This window comes from Hemicordylus capensis, chromosome 2 (assembly GCF_027244095.1).
Source record: "Hemicordylus capensis ecotype Gifberg chromosome 2, rHemCap1.1.pri, whole genome shotgun sequence".
NCBI classification, from domain to species: domain Eukaryota; kingdom Metazoa; phylum Chordata; class Lepidosauria; order Squamata; family Cordylidae; genus Hemicordylus; species Hemicordylus capensis.
In genome coordinates, this window is record NC_069658.1 from 194,658,101 (window position 1) to 194,681,267 (window position 23,167).

Sequence of the window (23,167 nt, forward strand, 5' to 3'; positions counted from 1 at the left end):
AGAGCTAGGATGTTGTATATCCGGCGTAAGAAAGTTGCTGTTTTTTCGGGTTGTTAGTTTCTGCGAGACTGCTCCCCGTGCTGTTTACATTTCAAATACAACTTGCCTGAATGGAGACATTTTGCTGCTGTTGAGCAGCTAGCCTGGAAAGTGCCCTGGAGAGAGCTTGCTGGCTGCTCACGCCGCTGCAGAGCAGCCGAGACACACGGCACAGTCAGAAGAAGTCCCTCCTTGGGGCCACTGGGCCCGTCACAGTGAGTCCTTGAGAAAACGAGGAGGCAGGCTGCTGCAAAAAACACTTGGCTGGGGAAATGGGATGGGAATTGCTAGCATAGCATAGTAGCAGCATACAAATGAGCTCCTCCTGCCGCCACACAGCAAATGTTACACATGGGTAAGCATTGTTTCCAATAGACCTACTCACAGGCATCAACTGCTGAGTTATTTGCGCCACTCCACAGAGCTTGCCGCAGGATCACTGGAACTCCGGACACCCCCTCCAACGCAGAAATAGTTGGAGGGGGTTTAAAATAGTCACAAATCCAGGGTTAAAGTCCACATCTGGGAACCCTACTCTCACATAACTCTAGAATAGGCCTGCTCAACTTAGGCTCCCCAGCTGTTTTTGGACTACAACTCCCATGATTCCCAGTACAGTGGTCAATAGCTAGGGATTATGGGAGTTGTAGGCCAACATCTGCAGGAGGGCCAAAGTTGAGCAGCCCTGCTCTAGAACCAGGGGTTGTCCCATGAAACTGATTGCCAAGAAATTTAGGACCGACAAAAGGAAATACTTTTCCGCACAGCACATAATCAATCTATGGAATTCTCTTCCATAAGATGTGGTGACAGCCAACAGCCTGGATGGCTTTAAGAGGGGTTTAGATAAATTCATGGAAGAAGACAGGTCTATCAAAGTGCAAGTTGCATTCAAAACGTAAACAGCAGGGGAAGCAGTCTCGCGGAAATGAACAACCCGAAAAAACAGCAACTTTCCTATGTAAGATATACAACGTTCTAGCTCTGTATCACAGCGATTAAATTCGAAAGAAGGCATTTTCTTGTTGTAAACCAGCCAGAGACATGGGTTTTGGGTGGTATAGAAACATGTTACATACATACATACATACATACATACGAGTCTGGTGGCTATAGGCCGCCTCCCGCCTCAAAGGTAAGATGCCTCTAAATACTGGTTGTGGAGAAGCAACACCAAGAGAGAGGGCATGCCCTCACCACTTGCCTGTGGGTTTCCCAGAGGCCTCTGGTTGGCCACTGTGTGAAATAGGCTGCTGGACTAGATGGACCTTGGGCCTGATCCAGCAGGGCTGTTCTTATGACCATCTGTGCACACATTCACTCACCCTAGATACATTGTGAGAATAGAGCTAAGTCTCTCTGGATGACAACATAGCTTCTTTCCATCCCAATCCTTTTTCCTGGGCTTGATCTCTGACGTGGGCAGTCTTCGTTCTCTGTTCTGCCACCAGAATGGGCAGATTTCTGTCTTACTCTTGCAGTGGGGGCCTACCTCTGGGGTTTCTTCTCTTGCTTAAACCTTTGCACTTTTCCTTCCCGTAAGCTTTTTAATGTCTTAGGCTGTTCTTCTGGCTTTTCACTTTCCTTGCTGCTGGCAAGCTCCAGGACAGAAAAAGCCCCTAGATCCACAGCTACTGACTGCCAATCTCGAGTTCAGACCTGTCAGGTCCTCTGCCACCCCAGCTGGATGTGCTGCAGTTGGGCTTTCAGGTCAGCTTTGACTTGTAGCTGCTGATCAAGCAAGGCTCTCAGCACTTCTTTGCCTAAGGACGCCAGATGCTTTATTTGGGAGATTGCCAGATGGCTTGCGCTTGCTTTAAGGTCCTCTTCTGGGTTTTCTTTGAGGTGTTCCATTTGCCGTTAGGATTCTCTGACTTGGACTTGGAGCTCCATTCTGTCTCAATCAGCATGCCCCCAAGTTCTCTTTAAGGAAACAACTCACTCCTGTCTCAAGTCTGACTTGCTCCATTTCTCCAAATCATGAGACTGTCCAGGGGCAGCTCTACAGAGAGCATTGGTGACTGATGATGTCATTCCTATATTTGCTTTATTTACAAATATACCAGCAGAGCTTACCAGAGAGCCAGCGTGGTGTAGTGGCTAGAGTGCTGGACTAGGACCAGGGAAACCCGAGTTCAAATCCCCATTCAGCCATGATACTAGCTGGGTGATTCTGGGCCAGTCACTTCTCTCTCAGCCTGACCTACTTCACAGGGTTGTTGTGAGAAGAAACCTAAGTATGCAGTACACCGCTCTGGGCTCCTTGGAGGAAGAGCGGGATATAAAATGTAAATAAAATAAAAATAAAAATAAAGCTGGCACGGCAGCACAACTGCTACTCCTGCTTCAGGTTTCCAAAGAGAGCAACTGCTTCCCAAGCATGCTTCAGCCAACTCCAAACTCTCTCTCCCAGCCTGTCTGCTTTACTCCCAATTCAAACTGTCTCCAAACTGTTTCTTGCTGTCCATGGCTTTGGCGCAAGGGGTGGCATATTCTCCAAGCTCCAGTGGGTCTTGCAGTCCAAAAGCTGGAGAAAGATTCTTGGCTATCAGACGAACATCTCTTGTTTCAGTTGGCGGAACACCAGATAATCATCTGGACGATGAGCAAGCCACCCATATCACATGGGGTGGCCTTCAAGCACTGGTATCAGCGGTCTAGTGTGGATGGTATTTGTACCCGTTGTATGAGGAGGAGCATGTGCACTCACATCTCCCCTCCCTTCCTGGCACACATTTTCCCCAGCATAGTTATGTGGAAAGAACGTCTGAACTACCCATAAATACACTATTCTGTAGTATTTAGATTGTGTGTTTGGGGCAGTTTAGGTATTCTAGGCCTCCAATATGAGGATGCACGAGGATGGAATGGCATGCTGGGTAAAGAGGAGATGTACTGTATGTGCACATGCTCCTTCTTGAGCAATGGGCACTGGACCATATGGCTCAGCCCAATATATTTAGGATTGGAGCATTAGTGTGAAATGTAGAGATGTTTGGGAAAGTTTAATATGTGAAACAGAGATTTCCTCATCAGTTGCCTCTAATGATCCACCTGGATTTCAGCTTGGTACTATCAGTTTTGATTGCCTGTGGCTGAGGTGTATCTTGCTAGAAGGAAATCCACAGTAGCTTGACCCTGAAGCAAATGGTAAACTACATGAAGATATATGTTGTTGTAGATTGGTACCCTATTTGGGGTTTCTTCTGCTGCAGGGAGAGCTGGTGAAGAAGCAGCAGGGCCTGTTTCCAGAAAGCCATTTTCCCCACCCCAAATCGTATCCCCTGCCCCCAGTGGCTTTCCCCAGCAGAGTTTGAAATGTGTGTGTGTTCCTGTATTTAAATCCCTGGGGCTGGGCTGAGGGGGGCAATTTGGAGCAGGAAGCAGTGGATGGAACAGGATTGTGAATCCCCCCCTCCCCAACTGGTCTTTTGCTCTCTTAAAGGGCTGTGGCTATATTTGTATATAATTTGTCATTTAGGCCTAATCTCCAAGCTACACCTGCAATAAGACTGGCCCTTGCCTGCTTTGTTTCCCTCCCTAAACAGGACCTGGGCAGGGGCAATTCAGGTTGGGCGTGGGACTGTGAATGACCACACAAGGAGTGTTCCCTCTAACAGAATATCCCAGATGTTGTCTACAACTCCCAGCTTCCTCAGCCAAAGCCCACTGCCCGCTAGGGATTCTGGGAGTTGTAGTCAACAACATCTGGGATTCCCTCTTACAGGGAATACTGCACACACACAAGGGTCAATCATGTGCCTGTTGTGGCGTGTTGTGGGGCCTAAGGCAGAAACGCTCTGCTATCTTTGGATAAAGCATGGAGGGGGAATGTGCCCTGAAGTAAGTTTTTCTTAAAACCTGATCCAGAGAGGAGGCAGTTAATGCTTGTGTGGCCTCTGGGGTTGGGGGGCCCTTTTAGAGTTCTCCTTTGTTTGTTAACCTCATGAGTTAATCCTGGATAGAGAGGAGGGTGTGGTGGGGATCTTAATCTGCCCTTAAATTGATTGATGGCCCTTCTAGCTCCAGCCCTAATCCTCCCAATGAGCCTTTGGTTGATGCAGAGGTGGGTATGCTGTTCAAGGGTTAAAGTTGCTACTTGGCTGAATGGAGAGTTTTAACCTCTGTCTGGTCCTGTGAGATTTGCAGTATGGATGGGAAAGGGGAGGGGGCCATTCTGGCAGCTTCCAGCTGTCTTGGATGCATGTCTCTCAGCCCAGTGTGATTCTGGGACCCCCCAAGATGAAAAAAGTAAGTTCACGGGGTTTGGCGCGGTCACTTATTTCTTTCCCAGACATCTTAATGGGGAAGCAAGGAAAGAGAGACTGCCCTTAACCGCCATTTAGGAGCCTGTCTCGGTGGTTTTACTTGGCCATTATTGGGACAATGAACAGGAGTCTCCAAAGGCAGTGCTGGGATCTATTTACAAAAGATGTTTGATACAAGCCACATGTGACGTCATCGGTCTGCGATTATAAGATCTGATTCAAAAGTTCAGGAGGGCATATTGCCAGAGTCATCCTCAAGCTGACCAGGGTTGCCAGTTTTTGTGTTCGAAGTACCAAATCGAAATCAAATGTATTGTATTCAGGAAATGCTGGCACTGCAGTCTGGGTACCTCTGAATGTGTTAGAGGTTGTTGATTTTTACCCACAATAGGTAAAACAGCAGAGCACTAAGGAATGAGCACACACTCCAGTTACAGAGTAGGTAGCAGAGGATGGTTGCGATATTGCAGCTATTTAGAGAAAACACATGGAGATCCTTGTATGACTAAAGACTAAACATTTATTGGTTAAATACACTTGGATAGGAAAGACCTATATCTAATCTAAAGGAACACATAGTGGATAGGTAAGGAGAGAGAGAGATCTGTTTCCATCTGTTCTCTAAGAGGAAAGGAAGGATTGTGACTCAGCACAGGAAGTGCTGCAGAGTCAGTTCAGGGGTCATAGAGTAGGGACAGGTAAAGGAGACCCTGACTCACTGTCTCTAGTGCCCCTAGTGGTCATTAGGACAGTTGGTGCAAAAGGTCGATGCACTGGAAGTTCATCTCTAACAGAATGTGTATAGATATCCTTGCTCTTCTCCCCTTCCAAGGTGGTGATCATAGACTGAGGGATAATTCCCTTGGCATAGAGAGATGCTGAGGGAAGAAAATTTTCTTTTCTTTTCTTTTCTTTTCAAAGGAGGAGGCTTTTCAGGTAGCAAAAAGCAGGCAGCCGCCCATTTTAAGACAACTATTGTTCCTGTATATGCGATTAAATGTATGTATTAAATATTTCTGTCTCACTGTTTTGCCTGTTAATAGGCTTCCATGTATGTACATAGTGGCTCTGAAATCTGTTGTGAATGAAGGTAACTTCTTCAGTCTCAGTGTATTAGGCTTCTCTTCTTTGACTCACACACATAGGCGCCATGCGTAGGCACCAGTCACCTCACATGTGACATGAGAGATCTATGATTGGATCTCCCAACTTTAAAATACTTGTGGGGAGCTCTGATCTTGATCTGAGCAATGGTTTTGAGAGAGCTGACATTTCTGAATTATCCTCAAAGCTGCTATTATCCCTTACTGTGGGAAACAAATAGAGGCTGTTTTAAAGTTGTTGTTGTTGTTTTTAAAATAAACAATTCAAAACTTTGAGAGATTGCATCATCAATCTCTCATGTGGTTTGGCCCTCTGGTTTAAGGGTGCATGGAACCTCCACATTCAGAGGCAGTATATCTGAGTACCAGTTGCTGGGGTGTGAGCAACAGCTGGAGAGGTTTGACTTCCCAAAGGCATCTGAATGTCCTTTGGAAAGGGTATGCTGGACTAGATAAGCCTTTGGCTGACTCAGCAGAGCTCTCCTTATGTTCTTGGTGTACAAGGAGGGGGAGCAGGCATGTTTAGTAGTTGAACTCTAGTGAGGGTTGTGTTGGTCATCTATTTTGAGTTAAAACTTGTTCTGATGACCTTAATATAAGTCTGGAAGAAAACCTTTTGTCCCAGGAGGGAAACTTTTGCTTGTAGAAGGAAATCTGATGGGGTGGGTGAAGGGCAGGGAGAAAATCTGCAAACAAGTTTTCTTAAACCCTGCCCTCTTCCGCTTAGTGTGGTCTCTACCCATGCATCCAACTGGGAAAATGGTTCTCCTTGGTGTTTCTCTTTTTGGAATTATGCGCATGCACACACACATCTATTACACACGCACACACACCCATTCCAGCAGCTGCCAAGGAGATAAAATTCTGGCTCAGCCTGTAAAGTTGCGGCTGTGAGAGGGGCTAAATTGGAGGGCTGTGGCCTACCTGTCGGTGTCACTTATGTTCAGTTCATCAGGCTGATTGATTGGTCCAATTAACTAATTAATCACAGATTAAAATGAGGCTTTCTTGTGGAATTTTAATCCAAGCTGTCCCTTGGAGGGGAGGGGCGAGAGATGTGAGAACAGTCAGGGGGTTTAGGTATGAAATGGTGAGAGGGTGAGCCTGAAGGAGGAAGTTTAAAAAAAGAAAAGAAAAAGAAAGTGCCAAATATACTGAAAAGCAAAATAGGTTTTGTTTCTATTCCCTGTGCCTCTCTCTTTCTCCCCTCATGAGTATGTAAGCCAGCTTGCCATCTAGAGTGACAGACTGGGGTGCTTACGAAGGAATAGATCTCCCATGTTCTAGGCCTCTCCAGTGAGCTGACCTATCCCAGTGAGAAGTTGCAGCCTGTTGATGGGGACGGGCTCCAGGCTGGAGACGTCCAATAGCTTTGGGGAATTTTAGTGGGTGGGAGAGATGAAGATGGTTTGAAAGTGGGATCACTGGTCATGGTGCATACACACTCCTCTCACTTTTTGCCTCTGGTCAACAGATTTTGCAGGTTTTTGTACTGGATTGCAAAAACCTGTGAGGCCTGTTTGACCAGGTGTCAGGAAGGCGCCACAGGAGAAAAGGTCCTGCTCCTGGTGAATGCCTTGGCATATTTTCTTGAAAGTAAACTATTTTGTTCAATTGAACTTCTTAGAAAAGTTTAGGATTGCAGTCATATATTGTATACCAGCAAGCAGGATGTTGTCCCTTTTAGCTATTCTACAGTTCACCTAGTTATTTAGGCATATAATGTATACTGTTATTTAGAAAGCTGGAGGCTAATTTGGTTCATTTTCCTCCCTGTACTTCAACAACAAGCCACCTAATGGTGCAGCGGGGAAGCAAGCTGCCTAGAGAGCAGGAGGTTGTTGGTTTGAGCAGGAGGCTGTTAGATCTGTGTTTCCCAGAATATGGGAAACGCCTATATCGGGCAGCAGCGATATAGGAAGATGCTGAAAGGCATCATCTCATACTGCGTGGGAGGAGGCAATGGTAACCCCCCTGCCTGTATTCTACCAAAAGAAAACCACAGGGCTCTGTGGGCGCCAGGAGTTGAAATCGACTAGACAGCACACTTTACCTTTCCTTAAAGTTGTGCCTTTGAGTCGGTGTCGACTCCTGATGGCTCCCACAGAGCCCTGTGATTGTCTTTGGTAGAATACAGGAAGGGTTCACCATAGCCATCTCCCGTGCAGTATGAGATGATGCCTTTCAGCACCTTCCTGTATCACTGCTGCCCAATATAGGAGTTTCCCATAATCCCTATTATATTAGCGTGATACCAAGTATTAGACTAATATACGAAGAGCACTTGGTTTATTTCAGATCCAGAAATTTTTACTTATACTGCCATGGAATTTCCTACACTTGTAAAAAAAAAAACACTTAACTAACCAGATTTTTAAAAGCAATGTATTCAACAAGGACTCAAATTTAATGTGAGAAAATACGAAACTGTGTGGCACAGTACTGTATGTGCTCTAAAGAGAATTAAATTTGGGGCCGTTGGGGGAAAAGGTAAACCCTCTCGGCTTACATTTTCTATTCTGCTGCCACCTATTTTACAGCTGAACTGTTCTTCCCTGCAGATACCATTTTTGAAGTCCCCCTCAGAAAGATTTCTGAGGGAAGGGAATTGACCACAAGAAATAGCATTGCGGCCACTGGCAGTAAATTCCCCCCCCCCCCGACACACAGACACACACGTTGATGAAATGGCTCCCCCACCCCCAGTCCCTACAAGCAGTGTTCCCTGTAACAGGGATTCCCAGGTGTTGTTGACTGCAACTCCCAGCATCCTCAGCTGCAGTGGCCTTTGGCTGGGGATGATGGGAGTTGTGGTCTACAATCTGGGAATTCCTGTTACAGGGAATACTCCCTACAAATGGGGAGTTGGGTATTTGGTTCAGCCATTTATAGTGCTGAGGTACAACTGTACAAGGAGGGTATCTGAGAGTAACCTCAGTGTTTTACAGACTACCCCCATCCCACCCAATACCTTACTTGCATCTTTATCTCCTCAACTTCACATTTCACTGTAGTCTGAAAATACTAGATAGATACTGGGGCATTAGGATAGAGTAAATATTATTGTGATAAAAATGAAATGACACAGGCTAAGGCAGTGTTCTTCATTGTAAGAGCTGTAAGGGGCCAGTGGCAGGCTCCTTCAACTCTAAGTGCAGCTCCGTGATGAATGGTTTATTGTAGGCCTGTGCGCATTGGAAAATTGGGAATTCTGAGGTTGTGATTGCCAGCCCCAGGGGTGTAACTATAATAGGGCAAGGGGAGACAGTTGTCTGGGGGCCTACTGCCTTGGGGGGCCCCCCAAAGGCAAGTCACATGACTGGCTCCCCCAGCCACACACCGCCCAGGCTTCCTTCAGTTTTATTCATCCTCCAAAATTGATGTGAGTGTTAAGACCTGGAGCTACCAGAACAGCATGTCTTTCTCTAGTACCATTAAATGACTTGCATCGTCCACAATTTACAAAACCTTTAAAAAATAATTTCAAATGATGCTCTATTGTGGCGCATACACACACACACACAAATTGTACTATGCTTTTTGTTACCACTATTCAGCCTCATTTAAGATTTCTTTACTTCATGAGCTGAGCTTCAGTGAGGGGGGGAGCATTTTAAAATCTTGTCTCTGGGCCCACTCCAACCTTGCTACGCCCCTGGCCAGCCCCCACCACCAGGAGGCACTGAGGGTGGGGCAAGTGCCCTGGGCAGCCCACTGCTGGTGGGTACCCTTTAACAGGCCACCCAGTGCTGGCGTGGGGGTGGCTGGGTGGTGCAGCGATGTTCAGGAGTTGGGGGGGCAAGCAGGGAGTCACTCCTTTCTCCCTGGGGAGTCCACACGGCTGCTGAGAGGTCGTGCAGACTTCTGGGAATTGTAGTCCTGCATAGAACTTTTCCCATTAGAGAATGTCTGTGTGGGACAACAAACCCCAGAAGCTTTTGTGTCCTCCCAGCAATCCTGCAGGCTTCCCAGGGAGAGATTCGCAGCGAGGAGAGGAGAGCCGGTCTTGTTGTAGAAGTATGACTTGTCCCCTTAGCTAAGCAGGGTCCGCCCTGGTTGCATATGAATGGGAGACCACATATGAGCACTGTAAGATATTCCCCTCAGGGGATGGAGCCGCCGGTCTGGGAAGAGCAGAAGGTTCCAAGTTCCCTCCCTGGCAGCATCTCCAAGATAGGGCTGAGAGAGGCTCCTGCCTGCAACCTTGGAAAAGCCACTGCCAGTCTGTGTAGACTTGCCCAGCACAAAGGGGCTCCTCCAAGGGAAACGGAGCCCTCTTGAGCCCCTACACCATCTTGGAAGACGTGCTCAGAAGGTTTGGAAGTGTAGCCCTTCCCAGTGTTTCCTCCTAGAGCTCTTAAAAGGGCAATCTGTTTCTCTTAGAGAGCCTTCCCGCCACCAGGAAAAGCAGTGGGGAAATGGCTCTCACACTGAAGGCTTTTTGCCAGAGTGCCTGCCCCTAAAAAATAACAAGGTTACTTTGCTAATGTTTTAAGATCTCCAGATGAGAAATACTGCCCGGAGCACTCCTCAGCAATGCTAATCCCAGAAAGAACTTTACATCTGGTATGTTTGGATGTCATTTGTGGGATACTGTGTTTTAATCCTAATGTGAGATAATATCAACGGTCTTTATGTAACATGAAACTGGAGTCCCTTCACCTCCAGTTCCTAAACCTGAATGTATGAACTAGCGAATAAAAGTTACCAAAAAAGAAAAGGGACCCACCATGGTTTCCCTCCCCAACCCACGCTTTGTCACTTTCGGTTATCTCTAAGTTTTATTTATTGATTTGATTTGATTTGATTTGATTTCTATACTGCCCTTCCAAAAATGGCTCAGGGCAGTTTACACAGAGAAATAATAAATAAATAAGATGGATCCCTGTCCCCAAAGGGCTCACAATCTAAAAAGAAACATAAGATAGACACCAGCAACAGTCACTGGAGGTGCTGTGCTGGGGGTGGAGAGGGCCAGTTACTCTCCCCCTGCTCAATAAAGAGAATCACCACGTTAAAAGGTGCCTCTTTGCCCAGTTAGCAGGGGTTTCATCTGCTCTGCCAGTGTTACATATATGAATGCTGGCACGCAGTTTCATCGTAAAAACAGAGTTAAGGGAAGAAGCTCCTCCCTCGCTCCTGCTCCTATTGGCTGTGCAGGCTGTCCTTCAGGAAAAAAGGAAGCCCGCACTCCCAGCTCCCCCACCTTCTGCAGTCTCGCTCAGTAATGTAGTTGCCAATTCAGAAGTACAAGCACTCATCATGACAGCCCCCATGGCCATGCCCACCCCAACAACTAGAGAAGCCAAGAAGTACCACTGCTCCGTCTCTGTGCTCCCCCACTCCACTACACCCCTGGTCTCTGACTGCAGAGAGACTGCTCTCCCAAACATATGAATGCGTACAGAAGAGCGGGGTTGGGGGACGGGACCCCGTGATTCTGCGTTACGTGTGAACACAGCCTCTGTTCTTGTTTGTTCATTCACACTTTAGTACAAAAGTGAAATGAGATTATATAAAGAAAAAGTCAGGGCACTGCAAAACCTGCCACCAACTACTTCTCATCACTCTTCTACCAGCTACATCAATAATACTTGGATGAGTCATACTTGGTCAAGTTAGTGCTGCAATTAAAAAAAATTGGCACAGACCAGGTCTTAAAGATGGGAGGACAACATAGAAAACCCACTAGAATGCAATGGCTTGGCAGCAGCAATGCCATCTGGATTCTTTATAACTGAGTTAATGAATGATGTCAGTTCCAAAGAAAATGACTAGTTATGCAAGCAACTTGGATTGCTCTCTGCCAGTTTTTTAGTCCCCTGTGCAGTTTGTGCCTTGCCAGAAGGTGGTGCTCTCTGACTTGCACAGACAGTTCCAGGGATCTCCACTGCCGCTGATGATGTTTTCCATTTCCCTAGATTTCTCTGACCGTATTAACATAAGCCGTTGATTCAGATTAATACATGTGTAACACAGTTAACTCCTGCAAAGAAATAATTAAGTGATGAGTTTGGTAAGAAAAAGCTGTATTTACAAACAATATCAACCCTCCCAATATTCTTCGCCTAGGAAAACATAGATTTTGCCATGTTATAGGCACGTTAGAAACATAGGAAGCTGCCTTATACTGTCAGACTGTTGATCCTTCTAGCTCAGCAGACCTGCTCAATTTAGGCCCTCCAGCTGTTTTTGGACTACAACTCCCATAATCCCCAGCCACAGTGGCCAATAGCCAGGGATTATGGGAATTGTAGGCCAACATCTGCAGGAGGGCCAAAGCTGAGCAGCCCTGACTGGCAGTGACTCTCCAAGGTTTCAGGCAGAAGTCTCTCCCAGAAGTCTCTCTTTAGAGATGCCAGGGATTGAAACTAGTCTGGGACCTTCTGCATGGCAGAATGCTCTCCCACTGAGCCCACCCTCTAAAGTGGCATATGTGGGTCTCCCATCCAGGCACTGACTACACCAAGGCCTGCTTAGCTTCAGCAAGGTGGCTGTATTACTTGCCCTTAGACTGTGCTCTAAGGGACCCAGAAGGGAGAGTCTCTTTGAGCCTTGCAGCTGTGAACAACTATTAACAAGAACGGTGCCTTCGTCTCCTATTTCCTGGCAATGCCTCTGGCTTCCTGGCTATGCTGGGAGGTTCTGGGTCGAGGAGGCAGGAAGGAGGCAGGCTCGTGCCAGAGGCCTGAGCCCCTAGGGAGGAAAAGGTGTGGGCCTCCTGAGTGCTTTCAGCACTTCCTTTGCTTGGGACAGAAGGTTAGGCGGAGAACTGGGAATTGAAAAGCCACTGGGGAGTCAACCTTACAAGAGCCATGCAGTACTGTTTGCATTTTGAAGTAGTTACATATGGTAATTAAGGATGTCTATGGGGGAGATGGAGAATTCAGTACAGGTTGGATAGGAAATCACTGGGAAAGGCTTCATTCATTCATGAATCGTTTGGAGTACAAAGTAGCTACCTCCGTTAATTAAACGTCAGGTAGTCCGATCCAAGACCTGATCAAAAGCTTGTGGTACTCTGTGCCAGTTGCTTTTGGGAGGTTCTGTGGCATGACCGTCCAGAGGAGTAGGACTTCCAAGGGGCCCAACCAGGATGATTGTTCCTTTAACAAGACCATTACTTGGGTCCACTTGCATGTTATGGATACTATAGGGAGGAGGCTTTAAATTGCCCCGTGAGACAGCTTTTATGGTGTCCTAAACCATTCAGTGTGCAACAGCTTATTGTGTGGTGGGGGAACACTGTTATGCCAGCACAAACATCCAAAAAACAGGGTATAGTCACCCCGGCGAGGCCCATTAAAACATCTGTGAAATGTGGAGGGCTCTAGAAAGTTGCCAAATCGTGCTTTGTGGTTATGCTACCTCTGTCCAAACCTCCTAGTTAAAACACACACAAAATTGCCATGCATACCATCTGCCCCCACTGAAGCAGATGTTTATTGTTGGGGTCATGATTCCTTAAGGCAGAGGTGCCGCCCAGTTCTATATGTGTTTACATAGCGGTAAGCCCCATGGAGTTCATTGGTGTTTACTCCCAAGTAAGTGTGCACAGGGTTGCAGTCTTAGTCAGGCAGTTAAAGGGATAACCATATTAATTGTTGACATAATAGCTGAAGGTAACATTTTGCATGTGAAATAATCATAATCATAATTAATAATAAAACTCAGGTGCAGATTGAGCTCTGGATTTGTATCTGAGTTCAAATAGCTGCTTAGCATGGAAATTTCCTGGGCAACCTTAGACAAGTCATTCTGGGCTTAGCTTTTCTGCATTACGATTTTCATTTGCAGATAGATAGATAGACAGACATAAGACACCAATTAATTGCCCCTCTTTTGATTAATTTTCCGGGTCGTGGAGATGATTTTTATTTAAACTATTTGCTTACTAACCTTAACCCGGATGTTATCCATATTGTGGCTAAATATTGCTATATAATATGCCAAATGTGTGTTAATGTAGTCTGATTTTATAAGATTTCTTATTCTTTTTATTTGTTTTATTATTTGTTGTACTGCTGTTCTACAGCCGAAATAAAGTTTTACTTACTAATGTCATTTATTTATTTATTTATTTAACAGACATAGACCAGCATAAAATACAGGTGATGATTACATGATGCAAATTATAATGCATAACGATACATTAAAAGACGTAAGGAGACATGAAAAAATGATAGAGAGCATAAAAGGCCATTTTTAAATGATAGAGAGCATAAAATGGCCTTAAAAGGTATAATAGGCATAAAAAAAGGATAAAAGACATAATTGCATAGAAGCCTAAATGATAAATACTGCGAGACTATATAACTATAAATAAAAAGTGCGAAGCGATTGCACTGAAAAGTGGGAGGGGCACGACTCTTTCGGGTGATGCGCTGTGTTGGATGGGTGCCTTGCAGCACGCAGGGGCCAGCGGGGGAGCAGACTAAAACTGCTTGGACAAACTGCTTACCAGCACCCGACAGATTTTGGATGCTGCTGTGCAGAACCTGGCAATGCTGTATTGCACGCACGCACGCTCTTATCTTGTACCTTTAAGAGGCATCGTACACAAATTAAGCAGGTCGCACTTGCTGTGGTTTGGAACTAACGCCAAGGAAAATGCCTCATCTGCTAACGTTCTGTATGCCAGGCTGCTCTTGAAGGCACACGAGTAATGCAAAAAGGGGTAACCCTTTTCCCCATCTGTAAAATGGGACTGGCTATAATCGACCTCCCAGAGTTGCTGGGGGAAAGAATGAGGTAAGAATGACTATACAGTCATTCTCCTTCTGAATAATCAGGCATATACACACTGCCAAATGCACACAAATATCTGAGATTAAGGGAGCAGGGCTTCCAAGCCCCCTCGCCCCACATCCAATAGATCTTTGCTATATTAAGCAGTGGTTAACAAGTGTGTTTATGCTTCTTCACTGCTGCTTAATTCCGGAGCAGAAAGATGTTGGGGGATGGGATTTGAAAGCTGTCTCCCCCTAATGCCAGATGTGTGTTGTGTGTGTGGTGATTTGTGATAACACTTGGCCTGATGATGTTCCATTGCACACTTCACTCTTGCTGCTTTCTGCAGCGGCTGGTAACATGGAGAACCAGCTTTCCTCTCTTCCCCACCTCCCACAGGAGTTCTCATGATTTCAGCAGGAAATGCAGTTTGGTCATTCCTTGCATTCAGAGGGAAAAGGGGCTGGGAAACATCTCAGGGAGAGGAGGGAGGGAAGAGAACGGGAGTGCATTTGGCTCAGGCTTAAGAGCCACCCGGGTTCTCTGTTGCAGGGAAGTTTGCAGCTTCCTTCTCTCAATAAGAAGAAGGCCAAAGGGTTTGGGATGGAGGCCAGTTCAGGGGTCACCACCACCAGCTAAGCAGGGGGCTGAGATGCCAGCCCCAAATCCAGAGTATAGAGCTCCAGGAAATCAGAATCATGCAGGTAAGTGGTGCACAGAACTTGGAATTTCTCTTTTTCTTGCATTTGTCGCCTTCCGGCATAGGGACAATTGATATGTCCAGGGGCGTAGCAAGGCTGGGACTAAAATTGAAGATGGGCCCCTGCGTGCCTTCACCCCACTTCAGAGAGGCAGGAGAAGGAAAGTAAAGAGCAAGCTGTCACTCAGCTGGCGGCCCCTCTCCCCCGGGGGCCCAGGGACAATGGTCTCCCCCACCCCATTCAATTATATCTTAGCTACATCCCTGGATGTGCCCCATTCAGGAGGGGAGGTTTGGAGTACAACCCAAGGAGGCCTCTCCAGTTAAAGGATCTGGAACGGGACTGGGAAAGAGTCTGTCCTGAGACTTTGAGGAGGAGATGCCAGTCCCAGTAGACAAGACAGGGCCAGGTGGGCCAGTGGTCTGACTCCACGATAAGGCAAGCATATGTCTGCATGAGCCTTCCACTTCCCACGTGCATTCAGTTGAATGGCTGTGATAGATGACTGAAGCTCGTGAATGTACGCTAAGAGGGGCATGAGGCTTGCCTGGGTGTGCTGCCTGTGGGGCATGCTGTCAGGGTAGTGAAAAGAGTTTTCCCAGTGGGCTGCAGGTACAGGATCACAGGGTGACATTTGTTTCAGGAAGAAGGGGTGATGTAGGGGATGTAGCAGAGGCAGAAAAGGCCTTTGATCCAAGAATGCCACGTTTCTCTGATCCTGTAATAGATGCAGCACTCTGCAAGTTTAGGCATAAGACGGATTGTACTCTGGTACATAGGAACATCGGAAGCTGCCATATTCTGAGTCAGACCATAGGTCCATCTAGCTCAGTATTGTCTACCCAGACTGGCAGCGGCTTCTCCAAGGTTGCAGGCAGGAATCTCTCCCAGCCCTATCTTGGAGATGCTGCCAAGGAGGGAACTTGGAAGCTTCTGCTCTTCCCAGAGCACCTCCATCCCCTGAGGGGAATATCTTCCAGTGCTCACACTTCAAGTCTCCCATTCATATGCAACCAGGATGGGCCCTGCTTAGCTAAGGGGACAAGTCATGCTTGCTACCACAAGACCAGGTCTCCTCTGGTGGTGTGGCATGGTGGTGTTTTTGCACCAGAGCCAGGATCTGTTCCCACTTTCAGCATGGTCATGGCAGCAGCAACCACTGTGGGCAGACTGGATATTTGCACAGCACTGGCAGACATGGGACAGGTTCCTCTCTTGGGACGTTTTCAGCCAATGGGAACAGTTTTATAAAACACAAATGTGAAATGGTTTGGACTGTGCAGGATGCTTGAAATGCTGAGCTGGGAGGGAGCCCACTGTTTTCTGCCTTTCGTATAGTGAGGGAGTGTTGGAGGGGAATCCTGGAAGTGCATTGCTAGTAGGTGCACGCTGACATGAAGCAGGTCTGATCTCCTTGGACTCTGTGTGTGTGTGTGTGCGCGCGCACGTACGCTTTTGATCCATTCTCATTCCCCATTCAGTTCATGGTTAGGATGAACTGGTTAGGTTAGTTGCAGAAGTTGCATTGGCATGGGGATGTTGCAGGAGGAGGGAAACCTGCCTTTCTCACAAAGCTTCCCATACTTAGGAACATAGGAAGCTGCCATATACTGAGTCAGACCATTGGTCCATCTAGCTTAGTATTGTCTTCACAGACTGGCAGCGGCTTCTCCAAGGGTGCAGGCAGGAATCTCTCTCAGCCCTGTATTGGAGATGCTGCCAAGGAGGGAACTTGGAACCTTCTCCTCTTCCCAGAGTGGCGGCTCCATCCCCTGAGGGGAATCTCTTACAGTGCACACACTTCAAGTCTCCCATTCATATGCAACCAGGATGGGCCCTGCTTAGCTAAGGGGACAAGTCATGCTTGCTACCACAAGACCAGCTCTCCTCTTGGAGATGGGAAGAGCTGCAGTGCAGGCAGATCATTAACTGCTTTTCAGCACTAAAAAGGGAAGTGTACAATACAGTATCTTGGCATTACAGAGATTAAAATAAAAACAAAAACTAAGAGTCCCACACTAGTGAGAGTCCAATAGAGTAGGTTGCTCCCTAACTGAGCATGGCCATTTATTTATTTAAAAGAATTATCCTTCTGTCATAAGAAATCGATGGCCGTGTGCAGGGTAACTGCGGCAGGCAAATAGAACAAGCCCTGTTAAAATATGGGCTGGTTAGTACAGCAGCTCCCGCTGTTGGCTGTGTGCTCCTGCCCCATATGTGGTAGTTTCCATTTGGGAACAGAAGTGGGTTGTGTAACTTCAGTCCCACTTCCTGCCTTTGCGCTCAACACTGCATGCCTCATCTGTTTGCAAAAGGCTGCATTGCTAAAGACTCCCAATAAGCATAATTTTGCCCCAGTATTGGATTAGTAAATTGTTTTCTTGAATGACAGCCTCCAGCCTCATTAGGACAGTCTTGAAAACAATCAGTGCTGCAGGTCTTGAGCTGTCCCACCAGTGCCGGCTTGCATGCCTGGAAGGGAACTCCTTGCACTATTGAATTCCCTTAGGAAACTATCAGTACTTCCTTCTTGCTTCAGGTGCTATCCTGAAACCCAAGCTGATCCAGTTTCACTTTGGTTTACAGCAATGTTTAAAATGCACGCACACATACACACCCACACATCTCCATGATTGCTTATTGACCCCACTTGGATGACTGGGAAGTCCCATGTTGCTGTTATACTTGTACGTCTACCAGTGCATTGAAGTCAATCCCCAACATTCCGCCACACTCTAGTGTGACCAAGAAACAGCACCCCAGATGAGCTAGGCCCAGGCCTAATTCTCAGTGAATGGCAACACCAAGGGGAGGGAAGAGTAGCATTCTCCTGATAAAGTCTGTGCTATGAATAAATGTTGTTTGCTTGCGGGTGGGGTCACTGCAATAGAGGAACATAAAGGCTGAGTTCAGACATAACGTGAAATTGTGGTTTGTGCTAATCATAGTTAAGAACCCACCCCATGGTTTGAGCTTCCAGACATACAGCTGGCAAACCACGTTTGAGCTGCTTGTCTGCTTTTTGTTTCCCTTTTGCTAAGGCCTCAACTTCATAAGTTCACTCCTGTTCCATGGCGAAATAGCCCTCTTGAGGGAAAGCAGTGGCCCTCACAGTGATTTGTGTCAGTATTATTTATTATTTATTTTTATTTGATTAGTAGCTTGTGAATTCAGACATAATGGCTGTGTTTGCACATCACGCGAAAACGCAGTTACATAGGGCAGAGGTTGGAAATTTTGTATGTCCGAATTTGTGCAACCACGCTTTCTCAGAAAAAGCAACCTTCAGTTTGTAGTGAGTTTTGCCACCCCAACCTGTGGTTTTGTGGTGGCATGTCCTAATGTGGACGGTGCCATAACTGCAGTTTCATGCTGTTTCTGGAACCGTAATCATAGAGAGGACGGCGCAGACCCACCCAGGATTGCACCCACTCCACGACTGCAGCACTTCTCACTGGCCGCCTCTCCAAGCACTTCCCCAGTCCCCTGTCTCCGATCTAATCAAGCAGTTGCCTGGCAACAGGGACACTGCCACATCCCATCCCAAGCTTGTAAGCCTGTCCAACGGGAAAGTCACATGGGGGCATGCTCTCTTCCCACTCCGCCCCTTGTTCCACCCTCATGGCAATCAGGAGAGAAAGGAGATGGGATGGCAAGACGGGCACTATGTGCTTTGCACTGTGAAAATTAAGCAAGAAAGATATATGTTCACAAGCACATGCAGTCCCTGTGGCAACATAAGAACAGCCCTGCTGGATCTGGTGGAAGGCCTACCTAGTTCAGTATCCTGTTTCACACAGTGGCCCACCAAATGCCCCTGAGAAGCCCACAGGAAAGAGGTGAGGGCATGCCATCTCTCTTGCTGTTGCTCCCCTGCAACTGGTATTTTGAGACATTTTGCCTCTGAGGCTGGAGGTGGCCTATAGCCATCAGACTAGTAGCCATTGATAGACCTGTCTTCCATGAATTTATCTAGCCCCCTTTTAAAGCCATCGAAGCTAGTGGCCAGCACCACTGCCTGTGGCAGAGAATTCCATAGATTTAATTATATGTTCTGTGAAAAAGTACTTCCTTTTGTTGGCCCTAAATTTACTGGCCTTCAGCTTCTTGGGAAGACCCCTGGTTCTATTGTTGTGAGAGAGCGAGAAAAATGTTTCTCTGTCTACGCTCTATACTCCATGCATAATTTTATACATTTCTATCATGTCGCCCCATAATCACCTCTTTTCCAAACTAAAAAGCCCCAGATGCTGTAGCTTTGCCTCATAAGGAAGGTACTCCAGGCCTAGGGATGTGCAAACTGGTTTAACCTTGAGCTGGCTCGCCATTGAACTGTTCTGGCTCAACGGCTTACCTTTGAGCCATTCTGGGCCCGGTTTGACTCAAGATCAAGCTGAACAGGGCCAGTTCAGGGGTTCTACAGATAAAATAATTTTTTTAAACAACTCACTGCCTCCAGGGGGTGCTGCCGCGGAGGGTGTCTCCGGTGGTTCCTCCTCCCCCTGATCTCAAATGGCCCCAAATGGCCTGAACCGGGCCATTTGAGACTGGGGGGAGGCCAGTGGTGGGAGGGAGATGCACCAGAGACATGTGCGTGCGCATCGGATACTTCCAGTTGTATCCGGTCAATGGGGGCAACAGGGCGGCAGGGAGGTATGCTGCTGTTCCGATTAACTTTGGGGAAAAGGAGCGCCAGTGGGGGGAGAGCGGAGGGAGGAATAAGTGCACCTTCCTCCCCTCTTAAAGCAGCAGCACACACACCCCGCCCTCCATCAAAGCGGTAGAACCAGCCGCCTTTCAAACCAGCTTGGAGGCCCCTAAAGGGCCTCCGAACCAGTCCTGTGCACATCCCTAGCTACCACAAGACCATCTCTCCTGTCATTTGATGTGCTTCTTATTGGTCGTTAATAATCTCTAGGACACTGTTAAAAAATAGGTGGGATGCTTTAGAGCCCCTTTAAAAAGTTTTTGTTTTTACTGAATATCAGTTTTGTTACCACTACCATGGAGTAAACGGGTACCTTTTCTTAAAGGTAAGCCCATTTGATTTAAAACAGTTGCCATTTTAGTGCACAGAACATGCAAGTTCTCCCACATAGTCTGAAACTCATGTGTGTATATGACTACATATGACCCTGCAGATGGCTCCCCTGACATAGGATTGGATTTAATGTTTTGCTTGCCATTGCTGGATTGCAGCTGGTGATGTAAATAAGACTGGCAGTTGAATTCAACTCGGTCCCTAATCAATGATGTATTGGAGGCTGTTGTGCTGGTAGACCACCCCCCCACCCCGGTTCTCTTCTGCTGCACCATTCTTGATGAGCAAGGCCCACACCTGCCCCCTTGGTCCTCATCCTTTGGCTCCTTAGAGCTGTGGGTTTGCATCGGAAAGTTTTAAAACTTTAAAAACATGTGCTACATCCTGGGGGACTGGCACTGCATTTACTGTTTACATCTTATGCATACCTGACATGGAAAGCACTTCCCTTCAGGGAAAAGTGTGATAACTGTGTGCACTGCAGATTATCACATATGAGGACTGTGCACATGGCTGTGTCACTGTGTGTGGTTGGCAGGTTTGGCTTTTTAAAAGCCAAACTTTGGGTTACGGCCCATTTCACCCACGAGTATACCCCTTAGGTTCTGGCAACCTAGTGGCCTGCGATGATTTACAGGTGTCTCTCGTGTTATGGGAAGAAGATGGAATGTAAGGTGACTTAGGGCCCTGCTCACCCCACCCCTCCTCAAAGTGGACTGTGAGCAAATCCCATGGCCACAGCCAGAGGTGCACGCAAGTAATTTTGGAGCCTAGACCTAAAGGTTCCCCACCACCACCCGCCTCCACCCGTATGCAAGTTAAGAGTCAAGTTCTGTTTGATTTCTTAACCTCTTCCTGTATTCCCCTGCCTTTCTCCTTCTTTGCTTTCATTTCTTCCCCTTTTCTTTCCTTAAGCATCCTGGGAAGTGTAGTCATCCCACTCAGATTACAGAAGCTCTTCTTCATTCATTCATTCGTTCAATCAATTTCTATACTGTCCTTCCAAAAATGGCTCAGGGCGGTTTACACAGAGAAATAACAAATAAGATGGAACCCTGTCCCTGAAGGGCTCACAATATAAAAAGAAAAGTAATACAGACACTGGAAGTACTGTGCTGGGCGTAGAGAGGGCCAGTTACTCTCCCCCTGCTGAATAAAGAGAATCACCACATTAAAAGGTGCTTCTTTGCCCAGTTAGCAGGGGTGAGACAGATTTCCAGACACAAGCAAGGGAATGCCGTGTTAGGGTACATCATGGCCTTTATTGGAAAGATATCCAGGTCTCTCTTAGTCATAGTCCCTCCCTAAAGGGAGCTCCATTCACATAAAGAACTATCGTTTGGGACTGGACTGTGTTTCGGGCTGTGCCAATTTTAAGATAACCTCAGTTCTGCAACATATATCAATCATACCGTTAGGCAAACATCTAATTATTCTGTCACTGCTAGTTAAAGGAAAGGAGAAGGAACTATACAGGGCAGTAAAGCACATTCCCTGGCTCCTGCTTGATCTCTCTTTGGCTTCCTGCATTTCACCAGGACCTGCCCACATATTTTCATGTAGACTAGAAACTAACTTTAAAAAAATAAAGTCAGGGGGGAAAGCCGACTGGATGCTGAATTATGGGGTCAACACCAAAATTTTGCACCTATATGAGAGAACTGCAGAATGAACATAGTTCTGATTGTGTTTTGGTGAAGGCTAGTCCAGTGGCGGCTTGCTTTGGTCTTTGAGAAAACCTAGAATCCACTCCTCCTCTACCGCAAGCTTGACGTGCACCCTTGGGCACAATTAAACTTGGATGTGTTGCTATATAGGCTACACATCCTCATGGAACGTGGGATGGAGGCTGCTAATTCTGCTTTTGGCTGGTTGTTTTCCAGTCTTGGCTCCAAAGAAACCCCAGAACTTGTCATTTCTTTCCAGATGAGTGTTTATGTGTGTTCACAGGAAACTTGGAAGGGCAGGAGTTTGAGCTGGAACCACACGGCTGCAAATTTCTCTAGTGCAGCGTCCCCACCCCCATGCATTGGCATTCTGTTTCCAAGTTTAAAGGTTGGAAATGTCATCGGTGCAGAAGTAAGACCTACCTCCCCTGCAGTGTGACCACATAATCTGCACCAGGCTAGTCGTATCCGTCTGATCCCGTTCACCAGCAGGGGCCTGGCTTCCTCTAGGCAGCTCTGGTCTGAGTCACTTCAACACCCACCCACTGGCTGCTCTTCAGAAAGAAACAGGCCTGTAAAGAGCCTTGGAAACATGGAAATGGCAAACCATCTCCCCTGGGAAGTGTTGCTCCTTTTTCTTAAAGGAACAACTAGCTTCTGGCTGGAAAGGGAAGAAAAACGAGTTTTCCCCATGGAAACTTCCCAATATTGGCACTAGATACTGTCCTCTTCCACAGTGTGTGGTCACTATATGATATCTTTAACTACTTCTTGCCTGTGGCTGATTGCTTCAGTGGCTTACAAGCATCTTTGCTAGGGATCAGCAAGGTGCTAAATCTGGCCCTCCGAGGGGTACTACCTGGCCCCTCAGTTGCCCACCCCCCGAAACAAAAAAGAAGTATATGGGTGGTGCAGTGGCTGTGGCAATGGTTTGCCCTTTGGGAGAGCAGGGCTGCCCTTGCTCATACCCTCCATCTCACCCTTAGGGTAGCCCTCCTTCAAAACTAGTGGCTGACCTGAAATCTATGCGGCATACTTATGTCTGCATACTCATGTCTGGTGTGATGGTTGCATCTGTTTGACCTGGAGAGCCAGCTAGGGCGGTGTTTGGATAGAGTGGGGAGGCTCGGGTCAAACCCTGCTGGCCTGCTCAGCCATTAAGCTCTCTAGGTACCTTGAACCAGCTCTGTGCTCCCTGTTTTAACTTACACTGCTGGAACAGGACTGTGAGAATAAAGGGGGCTGGTGGGGTGGGGTCATGTAGCCTGCCCTGAGCTTGTTGGAGGAAGATGGACAACTATAATCAAAGCAACTGTGTCCATGAGGTGACAAGTCACTTTGAAGAGTGGAGAATGAGGAGATCCTACTCATGTATGGGCAGTGTTGGGGGCTGTGACACTCCACAACAAGGAATAAAATGACCCTGGGTTAGCTAATCTATCCATCCCCTCCATACTTGCACAAATCTACTTGGAAAAGGCCACTCACTGGTCTCGTCCACTGCACTGAATCTCTGACAAACAAGATCACGTTAAGAGATCTTGGAGACTTCTTTTTAAGCAGCAGTGCAGGCCGTAGCTGGAATAGGGGACATTGGGGGTCCTTTAGGGGAAAGGCC

General features: G+C 47.1%; 1 protein-coding gene across 2 annotated transcripts in view; it reads left to right on the top strand.

The window, feature by feature from the left end:
* TNS2 (tensin 2) overlaps nucleotides 1-23,167 on the top strand; it is a 149,871-nt gene that overhangs the window by 29,637 nt on the left and 97,067 nt on the right. The window contains exon 1 of one of the 2 annotated variants that reach the window (XM_053303870.1): nucleotides 4,195-4,290. The exons of the other annotated variant lie outside the window; for it this stretch is intronic. Within the exon in view, the coding sequence (XP_053159845.1) occupies nucleotides 4,240-4,290 (51 nt within the window). The 5' untranslated portion in view covers nucleotides 4,195-4,239. Of the gene's footprint in view, nucleotides 1-4,194; nucleotides 4,291-23,167 lie in introns of those variants that run through there. 2 annotated transcript variants of the gene reach the window in all.